The sequence below is a fragment of the Girardinichthys multiradiatus genome, chromosome 12 (genome assembly GCF_021462225.1).
Source record: "Girardinichthys multiradiatus isolate DD_20200921_A chromosome 12, DD_fGirMul_XY1, whole genome shotgun sequence".
NCBI lineage: Eukaryota > Metazoa > Chordata > Actinopteri > Cyprinodontiformes > Goodeidae > Girardinichthys > Girardinichthys multiradiatus.
In genome coordinates this window covers 5,446,684-5,457,636 of record NC_061805.1, presented here as the reverse complement: position 1 = coordinate 5,457,636, position 10,953 = coordinate 5,446,684, and the positions used below count along the sequence as shown (strand labels likewise).

Here is a 10,953-nt window from a genome sequence, read left to right as displayed (position 1 = left end):
CAGGATAATGACTCTCCGAATTGTAAACAGCACAAAGTTCAAAGCCAGCATCTGTGATTGTATAGGGTGTGTTGGGGCCTATGCCATGGGTAACATGCACATCCATGAAGGCACCATTATTTCTAAAAGGTACATACAGATTTTGGAGCAACATATGCTGTCATCCAAGCAGCGCCTTTTTCAGGGACATCCTGCTTATTTCAGCAAGACAAAGCCAAGCCGCATTCTGCACGTGTTACAACAGCGTGGCTTCGTAGTAAAAGAGTGGAGGTGCTAGACTGGCCTGCCGTACAGTCCAGACCTGTCCACCATTGAAAATGTGTGGCACATTATGACGAGCAAAATTCGACCATGGAGACCCCGAACTGAAGTTGTATATCAAGCAAGAATGGGAAAGAATTGCACCTACAAAGCTTCAACGATTAGTGTCCTCAGTTCCCAAACGCTTATTGAGTGTTGTTAAAAGGAAAGCAAAGGTGATGTAACACAGATGTAAACATGATGACCCTGTTTCAACTTTTGTTGCAAACATCAAATTCAAAATGAGTGAATATTTGCAAAAAAAGAATGTTTATTGGTTTAAATAATGCATATCTTGTCTTTGTAATGGATTCAATCGCAAGTAGGTTTAGCAGGATTCGCAAATCATTGTATTCTGTTCTTATTTACTGTTAACAGAATGTCCCAATTTGATTGGAATTGAGGTTGTACTTGTTATACCCACAACCTGTATTTATGGTCTAGTAATGATGTGAGAAGGCACGGGAGGTTATGCAGGACAGCTCCAAATTATCTCCTTACGAAGTTAACATTTTCTACAGCTTCACTGTTGCGTCTCCAGTCCAGTTTGTCGACCAGGTGAACAAGGAGGTATTTATACTGCACCGCTTTCACTTTTTCTCCTAAGATGGAAAAAATCTTTTTCTCTTGAAATTGACAATCATACCCTTTGTTTTGTTTACATTAAAGATAACAGTTGTTTCTACACCATGCCGCAAAGCCGTCAACCAGTTATCTGTACTCTGTTTCTGGGGTATGTCTGATACACCTGAAGACTGGAGTCTGTCTTGTACTGGAAGTCTGAGGTGTACAGAGTGAAGAGGAATGGTGAGAGTACAGTCCCCTGTGGTGCTCCTGTGCTGCTGACTACCTGGTTAGACTCACAACCCTTCAGTCTCACAAACTGTGGTCTGTTTGTCAGGTTGTCTTTGACCCAGGAGATTGTTGAGGCCTCCACCTGAGTCTTCTGGAGTTTCTGACAAAGCAAATCAGGTTGGATTGTATTAAATGCACTGGAGAAATCAAATAACATGATCCTCACAGTGCTGCTGGCCTTGTCCAGATGACAGTGGGTTTGTTGAAGCAGGTTTATGATGGCATCTTCAACTCCAACTCCACAGCAATAAGCAAACAGCAGGGGATCCTGAAATGTGCTTGTTTGTTTACTCAGGTGGGCCAACATTTGTCTCTCTATGACCTTCATGATGTGGGTTGTCAGGGCAACAGGTCTATAGTCATTGAGGACTGATGGGCGAATTTTCTTTGGTACCAGAAAAAAGGCATGAAGTCATCTACAACACTGGAACCTTCCCCTGGGTCAGTCAAAGGTTGAAGAGGCGCTGCAGAAGCTCCCACAGAGCTTCTCTGCACTGGTCTTCAGGACTCAGGGGCTGACACCATCTGGACCTGCAGGCTTGTTCCAGTTCAGTCTCTCTAGCTGCGTCTAGAACCAGACAGGCGGGAATTTGAGGCAAAGGAAGGAGCTGCATCTCCTTAATTTGGTTGAGGATAATGCTGCATTTCATTAGCCCATCTTGATCTATATTTATGTCATCAATCAAAGCTCAAGGGACATTGAAGAAATTTCCTGTAAACATAAGCAAAATGGATTTACATAAAAATGGTTGGTCATATTTGGTAACAACTTTATTTGTATGCTAATTACTAAAATAACAGATCTCTGAAAAAGAACTACATACAAAATGTATTACTTTATACTCATGGAAAATTATAAATAAAAACTGAAATGATGCTATTATTATTGTGCAAGCAATAGTTATAAGTTACTAAAGCTTCAACACATGAATCAGAAAAAATAAATGTAGCAAAACACATTGAATGAATATGAATTTAACAGATTGCTGATATTGTAGAAACAAAAAAAAAGGGGCACAGTTTAATATAGTTACTTCCCATTCTGTCCCTGTGCTGTATATGACAAACAAAAGAACAACAAAACATTGTCTATGAGATTATGAAGTGTTGTGCTCACCACTAACATTTCTGAAGACTTTCTGAAAGGCAAAATGTTCTTTCTTCACCAGAACTCCCACGAAACATATTGTAGAGAAGGGTTGGAGCTTTACAGATTTTTATCAATTGCATAGCATTGAAACTTGGTACAAAGTAATTTTTCTTCACATAAATAGCCAGAGTAAAAAGAAAGTACAACCTCTTTTGATCATAGGGTCTTACATAACAGATCTTAATAAAAAGATCTGGTTTGTTCCAGGTTCCAACAGTAATTAAGATGTAACCTCAGGCATACAAAAACACACTACAAATTCTCCCCTATCATAATTTAATTAATAAATAAAATAAAAAAAACTCAATTTAAAGCTCTGTCTGAAAAAGTATGTACACCCTTGCTATTTTGGTTGGAATTAGAATAAAGCCAGCCAGATCCTGGTAATCAAAGGCACTGGATTTAATAAACATCAGCACAAATGGAACCTCACAAATGGAAAACATAGCTGAGAATTCTTCTGGCTGCAGGTTTCACAAATTTAACCAGAAAATCGTATATGTTAATGTACATTTTAAAAAAAGAGTGAAATGTATGGCTTATTTAGTAGGGTTGGTTTCTTCCAAAACAGAATGTAGCAGCACAGTCAACCAATACCAGGTTTAAAGCACAGTGGGAATAATTTGGGTTTGTTTTACAGGAACAGGACTGATACAACTTGTAGTTCATGAGTTGAACATAACTCTTTGAGAACCAAAACCTTCGAAAGTCAAATCTAGAGCAGTTTGATCAAACTTGGGCAACACTGAGGAGTGATCCAAACATAGCAGTAAATCTAGATATATTGAAAAAATAATAAATATTGAAATGAATCACAGTCCAGATTCCAACCAGATGTGTGGTAGAACCCTGAGAACACTGGAGAAACATACGCGTCAATCAACTGAACCAAAATCAGCCAAAAAACGTCGCATCAACAACATGAACGTGACATTTTGAGAGAAAAAGCCACTTAATGCCATTTCAAGGTGGTTCTAATGGCAGTTAAGTAATAAGTTGTGCACTTAGTTTTAAATACACCGCTTTTGCATCTTTTTCTGATTAGTTTTTGAAAAATGACATTTTTAATAAATAATGTTATAGTGGAATCTGTTGTGTGCTTTCGTATGCTAGAGGTAAGATTTCTTTTTATTATATCCTTTCAGGTAAAACAACAGATTTGAAGGAGATTGATTTATTTTCCAATAACAGTTTGAAAATTCAAACGTTTGTGCAAAATAAACTTAATTTATCTAAAAAGGTGTTATGGGAATACAAGGAATAAAGAAATGTTCTTTCAGTGAAAAACAACAAATGCATCCCATTGGCATTTGAATCAGTCACTTTCATATTCCTCTATGATCAGGTCCTCTTCTTCCAAGAGAACCTGGTTCGTAGTAAGTTGGGACTGACTGACTTGTAGATCTTTCTCAGTCCTACAATGTTCTTCCTCTTCCTCCTCTACCTCCTGGCCCATCTCTTTGTCTCCTAGATTCTCCAGTTTTATTCTGTATGTGTAACACAAAGACAATAAATTAAAACATTGCACAAATGTGAGTTTTAATTTGAAACTTTGTCCACAGAAAAAAAAACAGATCCTGATTAACAGAAAAGAAAGCCTAAATTAATTGTCAACAGTATATTGTGTTTCATGCAAAACAATTCTATACTGATAGGAGCAGGGAATGTTTTTGTTACAGCAGAAAATGCCAAATACTGTATAAAAATAAAGTAGCAGACACTACACTTTTATTGACTAAACTACCTAAGAATAAAATTATTAATCGGTTTTCTGTCCTTTTTACTGCTAATGTCTGTAAAGGGGTAGAAGGCTGATTTAGTAATACACTAAACATGATTGTTAACATTTGGATCTAAGTCCAAAGGTCTTCAGCAATTATAAGTAGGGTTCCATTGCTATAATGTCAATAAGAATTATCCCATTGAAGACTAAGAGGATAGTAAGCATTTCAACATCATATAAAAAAAAAAGTAACTTCAAAACTTTATTCTTCAAAACTAATACTCCTTTTACATTTACTTACAGGTACATGTAAGACAAATCTGAATATTGCGTAAAAGTGCAATATTTTTTGTCAGTCATTTTAGAAAGTGAAAGTTATTCTATAGAAATTAATTCCACAGAGTATTTCAAGCTTTTATTTCTTGTAATTTTGACTATTATAGCTTAGGCTAAACAAAATCCAAAATTCAATGTCTCAGAAAATTTGAATATTGCATTAGACCAATCAAAAAAGAATGTTTTAAGTACAAATGTCAGGCTTCTGAAAAGTATTTTAATTTCTATGCACTCGGTTGTATGTACTTGGTTGGGCCTCCTCTTGCATGAATTACTGCATCAATGCGCCATGGCATAGAGGCGATCAACCTGTGGTTCTGCTGAGGTGTAATAGAAACCCACGTTGCTTTGATTAGCGACCTTCGGGTCATCTGCCTTGTTGGGTCTGGTGTCTTCATCTTCCAATTGACAACAGCCCATAGATTTTTCTATAGGTTTCAGGTCAGAGGAGTTTGCTGGCCAATCATGCACAGGAACACCATGATCACTGAACCAGCTTTTGGTACCTTTGGCAGTGTGGGCAGGTACCAAGTCAGGCTGGAAAATAAAATCAGCATCTCCATACAGCTGGTCAGCAGAGAGAGGCCTGAAGTGCTCTAGAATTTCCTGGTAGATGGCTACATTGATTGTGTACTTCAGAAAACACATTTGACCAACACCAGCAGATGACATGGCACCCCAAACCATCACTGACTGTGGAAACTTTACACTAGACTTCAAGCAACATGGATTCTGTGTCTCTCCTCTTCCTCCAGATTCTGGGACCTTGATTTCCAAATGAAATGCAGAATTTTCTTTCATCTGAAAACCGGACTCTGGACCACTGAGCAACAGTCCAGTTCCTTTTACCCTTAGCCCAGGTAAGACGCTTCTGAAATTGTCTCTGGTTCAGGAGTGGCTTGGAATGCAGCGTTTGCAGCCCATGTCTAGTATTCGACAGTGTGTGGTGGCTCTTGATGAACCGCCTCCAGCCTCAATCTACTCCTTGTGAAACTCTGCCAAATTCTTGGATGGATTTCGCTTGACAATTTTGTCAAGGCTGTGGTTCTCCCTGTTGCTGGTGCACCTATTCCTACAGCACTTCTTCCTTCCACTGAATTTTCTGTTAATATGCTTTGATATAGAACTATGAACAACCAGCTTCTTCAGCAATTACATTTTGTGGCTTTCCCTCTTTGTGAAGGTTGGCTTCTAAATGTATGTATGTATGTAGGTGTGTGTGTAAGTATGTATGTGTATCTAAATATAGACAGACGGATGGACAGATTCTTATGTATACTTATAAATTATTGCATATACAGTACAGACCAAACGTTTGGACACACCATCTCATTCAAAGAGTTTTCTTTATTTTCATGACTATAAATATTGTAGCTTCACACTGAAGGCATCAAAACTATGAATTAACAACATGTGGAATTATATACTGAACAAAAAAGTGTGAAACAACTGAAAATATGTCTTATATTCTAGGTTCTTCAAAGTAGCCACCTTTTGCTTTGATTACTGCTACGCACACTCTTGGCATTCTGTTGATGAGCTTCAAGAGGTAGTCACCTGAAATGGTTTTCACTTCACAGGTGTGCCCTGTCAGGTTTAATCAGTGGGATTTCAAGCCTTATAAATGGGGTTGGGACCATCAGTTGTGCTGTGCAGAAGATGGATACAGTACACAGCTGATAGTCCTACTGAATAGACTGTTAGAATTTATATTATGGCAAGAAAAAAGCAGCAAAATAAAGAAAAACGAGTGGCTATCATTAGTTTAAGAAATAAAGGTCAGTCAGTCCGAACAATTGGGAAAACTTTGAAAGTGTCTCCAAGTGCAGTCGCAAAAACCATCAAGCGCTACAAAGAAACTGGCTCACATGAGGACCGCCTCAGGAAAGGAAGACCAAGAGTCACCTCTGCTGCGGACGATAAGTTCATCCGAGTCACCAGCCTCAGAAATCGCAGGTTAACAGCAGCTCAGATTAGAGAACAGGTCAATGCCACACAGAGTTCTAGCAGCAGACACATCTCTAGAACAACTGTTAAGAGGAGACTGTGAATCAAGGCTTCATGGTAAAATAGCTGCTAGGAAACCACTGCTGAGGACAGGCAACAAGCAGAAGAGACTTGTTTGGGCTAAAGAACACAAGGAATGAACATTAGACCAGTGGAAATCTGTGCTTTGGTCTGATGAGTCCAAGTTTGAGATCTTTGGTTCCAACCACTGTGTCTTTGTGCGGCGCAGAAGAGGTGAACGGATGGACTCTACATGCCTGGTTCCCACCGTGAAGCATGGAGGAGGAGGTGTGATGGTGTGGGGGTGCTTTGCTGGTGACACTGTTGGGGATTTATTCAAAATTGAAGGCATACTGAACCAGCATGGCTACCACAGCATCTTGCAGCGGCATGCTATTCTATCCGGTTTGCGTTTAGTTGGACCATCATTTATTTTTCAACAGGACAATGACCCCAAACACACCTCCAGGCTGTGTAAGGGCTTTTTGACCAAGAAGGAGAGTGATGGGGTGCTGCGCCAGATGACCTGGCCTCCACAGTCACCAGACCTGAACCCAATCGAGATTGTTTGGGGTGAGCTGGACCGCAGAGTGAAGGCAAAAGGGCCAACAAGTGCTAAGCATCTCTGGGAACTCCTTCAAGACTGTTGGAAAACCATTTCAGGTGACTACCTCTTGAAGCTCATCAACAGAATGCCACATGTGTGCATAGCAGTAATCAAAGCAAAAGGTGGCTACTTTGAAGAACCTAGAATATAAGACATATTTTCAGTTGTTTCACACTTTTTTGTTCAGTATATAATTCCACATGTGTTAATTCATAGTTTTGATGCCTTCAGTGTGAAGCTACAATATTTATAGTCATGAAAATAAAGAAAACTCTTTGAATGAGAAGGTGTCCAAACTTTTGGTCTGTACTGTAGATTTGCATAAAATGTAAGAAGTTGTAGGTGTATGTATAATGGTAATATTGTTTAGTTGCCCTGCGATGGACTGGCGACCTGTCCAGGGTGTACTCCGTCTCCTGCCCATAGACTGCTGGACCCACTATGGAAGAAGGAGTATAGAAAATGACTGACTGACTGTTTAGGTCTTATTTAACCCTACCACAGCAATGAAAGGAGTAGAGAATTGCAAAGCTTTGAATTCTCTCTCCCATGCATTGCATGGAGGCACCTATTACTACCCACTTCTAAAGTGGACTCTATTTATTCTTCTTTTGTCTACATTAATGCAGCCCAAACTAATTTAGGCTAATTTACTATTTCTGAGGCCTTGTTGCCTAACCTTTACCTAGGAAAAGTTTTGACTTTCTGTTTGTAGAGAAACCTGTAATCTTTTCAGAAGTGAAGACGGTGTGTTGATACATTTAGTTTTTTTTTAACATGTTTTTCCCACGTTTAGCGCTGAAGCGCCAAAAACTTTGCAGGAAAAAAAACTATTGCTAGAGTGGAGATGACAGTTAATTACCAGGGAAGAAAGCGTTCTTTTTTTCAGGGAAGCTGATATTTAATTGCCCTCACAGCCCTAAATTTCGCTCTAAAGTCACCATTTTTGGTCAGTGTGTGGAACCAGGCCTCTGCTTTTCGACAATGTCTTTGTAATTGCTCCAAGTCTCACTGTTTTTGGTCAAACTTGTCCTGATCGCCAGGAGTCAAAGATTTTCAAATCCCTTACTCATTTATTTATAATGACAGTTTGAGCAGAAATCCATGAGTGGCAAAATATCTTTCCATCATCCTACTTTTACTGGAAATAAAGTAGAGTTGTGAAAATGTCCATGATTTGGGACAAGGAACGCACCAAAAAGATTGGAGCATGACAGCTTTTTTTATGTTGTCTATTTTAGCCTAAAATGCCAAATATTTCTATTTATTTCTTGTTTTCACAGTTTGGGCTGTACAACGTTTCAGTGTTAAATACATTTTTGCTGGAGTGTGACCAGTAAAATTGACCTCAGCTTTCCAAAAACCGGACAGTCAAAATTGATTCATGATTTTAAAAGGACAGTGACTTTTACACATGAGGCCAGGCTGGTTTGGGGAGGTTTTGTCCCCTTAATAAATTAAGCAATCATCTGAAAACATCTCTTGTATTTACTCAATTTATCTTCATCTAAGATATCTGTCAATGCCATCAACTGATCACCAATGCATGCAGAATACGTGCAAAAATCATAACACAGATGCATCAAATCCTTACCTGCCCGAGCATCTCCTCAGTGACATCTGACCCACATCCTGGATAATAGCTATCTCCGCTATGAGATGAAAAGTAGAATGTCGATTCAATCACCATTAAACAGCAGAAAATTTTTTTGTGGATATTATAAGAAGCGATGTTTCATTATAGTGATAGTGAAACATCATTTCACATCACAATCACTATAGAGGCATTGATTGGCTGTGGGCAGGAAAGATCTCCTGCAGCGGTCTGTCTTACCAAATATCTGAAGAAGCATCTGACTGCAGAGGTTGCAGCCTTTAGATGAAAGGGACAAAACAAATCCTGCCATAATCTATTCTTACCAGTGATTTTATTTTATTTTTTAAATGATAATAATTAAACATTCAATGGCCTTTATTTTCATTTATTTTTATCAATATTCAGTCTGAACAAGCTAAACACAGAATAAACATCAACCAGATGAATACAATTAACTTTTTCTCCACAGTGACAAAGAAAACTGACTGTAGTCCCAGACTAACTACATATAAACAATGAAATTAAATGATTGCACACTTAAATATGGACAGATCCCCTGCTGTGACCTGAACGTCTCAAAACCTTCTCCTGGTCCCCATGGACCTGAATTGTGCAGTCGCTTGTGCATAATAAAATGTCTCAAGTGGGATTGCTCCCGCTAAACTGTGTACTGCCGCCTAATCTCTTTGCTGCGGCTTGTTGGCTCTGTAGTTCCTGAGGTCTGACTACTTGTTTGTTCCTCATCTTTCACTGCTTAGGAAAGCCAGCTACGGTGGCCTGGACGTACAAACCAACATTACAAAATCTGGATAACATTTACAAAGTTTGAGACAAAGTCATAGTTCCTAAAACAATTTAACAACACATGAAACATTTTTACAAGTCCCAAAACACATGTACAAATGTCAAAATCAACTGGAAAAGGAATGTACCAACTCTGAGGCTGACCTGGAAATGATAACGGCAGCGCTCATGAAGATACAAGATGGACAGCAATCGAGTGGCATTTGCCCCGTTTTTGCACCATTTTTTCAGATAATGGACTGTAATAGGTGTGGCAGTGGCAGATCCACATCAGATGTTGGTGAAATTTGATGAGTGACATCTGGAGGTTTTCTTCTGTCGACCTGAAGTGAGACTGGTCACTGGAAACAATTTTGTTTTAATAAGTGTGGAAGCTTAGGGACATATGAGCACACAAATTACCAAATGAACACACGGTGAAAAAACCCAAAATGTTATATCTACATTTGCAGGGTGGACATCTGAATATCTAAAATAAATAACAGCAAGAATGACATCAATCACCTCCAATGAGTCCATGTAAAAATATTGCTTTTACTAAGATCTCAGCAAGCGCTACTGCCATAATTCATAATGTTTCTGCGCACAACAAAATTACGTGAAGGCTGATTTGATCATCATTTTCGAAGTGGAGGCTGGCTTAACCTCAGTAAAACAGCGACAGCCGCCATGGCAGCATCTTAGAAGGTTTTACATCTGGTCTGGCACTATCTGGCATCCTTGTGGCAACCTGTGGCACCCTCATGACCAAGGACTTCTACAGAGTGCCAGTGTATTTTTAAGTAATTGATTTTTATTTTCTGTGAGTAACAATTCATAGTAACCATTCATGATCTATAACAAACTGACTGTTTTTGGAATGTCTCTTTGCCATCCTTTCAGCATGTTATACATGCATCTAATATTATTTAGGACATAGTTTCCATCTCAAGTAAATACACTCAGCTTATATTATGGGTCTAACACTGTTTATTAAATAATAATCAATAATAACATCATCATTTCAAAGTAATTATTGACTAACAGTCAAGAGCTAATAACCATAATGACATCCTGTTTGCCGATAATCAGTAATGTCTTCCACAAAAACATTGGCAGCTGCCGTGGCAGCATCTTAGAGGCTATTACAGCTTGTCTGGCACCCTGTTGCACCTCCGGTGGCAGAAGTACCATTTCTAGTTGCCATTGCCATGAATTGAGCTTGCTGTCTATAAGATTAGAAGGACCGCCCACACGAAAAACAAAACTGCATTAATCCACTCCTGTGTGTGCCACAAAACAGGTAAATCGGCACTTGATTGCTGTCCATCTTGGATCGCCATAGGCGCTCCTGTTATCACTTCCGGCTCAGCCTCGGAGTTGGTACATTGTTTTTTCGTTTGATTTTGTCATTTGTAAATGTGTTTCGGGACTTGTTTTTACAAAATGTAAATGTAAAAAAATGTTTTGAAATGTAAATGTAAATTTAATTCCTGGAATGTAAATTTGTTTCCTGAGATGTTCATTTGTTTTCTGAAATATAAATTTATTTCACGAGTTTCATGTCTTGTTAAATTGTTTTCTGAAATATGATT

General features: G+C 38.7%; 1 protein-coding gene across 2 annotated transcripts in view; it reads right to left on the bottom strand.

The window, feature by feature from the left end:
• Nucleotides 1-1,908: 1,908 nt before the first annotated feature.
• rad17 (RAD17 checkpoint clamp loader component) overlaps nucleotides 1,909-10,953 on the bottom strand; it is a 74,071-nt gene continuing 65,026 nt past the window's right edge. For both annotated transcript variants that reach the window (XM_047382403.1, XM_047382402.1), the window contains exons 15-16: nucleotides 8,573-8,630; nucleotides 1,909-3,792 (exon numbers count right to left, since the gene is read on the bottom strand). In XM_047382403.1, coding sequence (XP_047238359.1) covers nucleotides 3,621-3,792; nucleotides 8,573-8,630 — 230 coding nt within the window. In that variant the 3' untranslated portion in view covers nucleotides 1,909-3,620. The remainder of the gene's footprint in view (nucleotides 3,793-8,572; nucleotides 8,631-10,953) is intronic.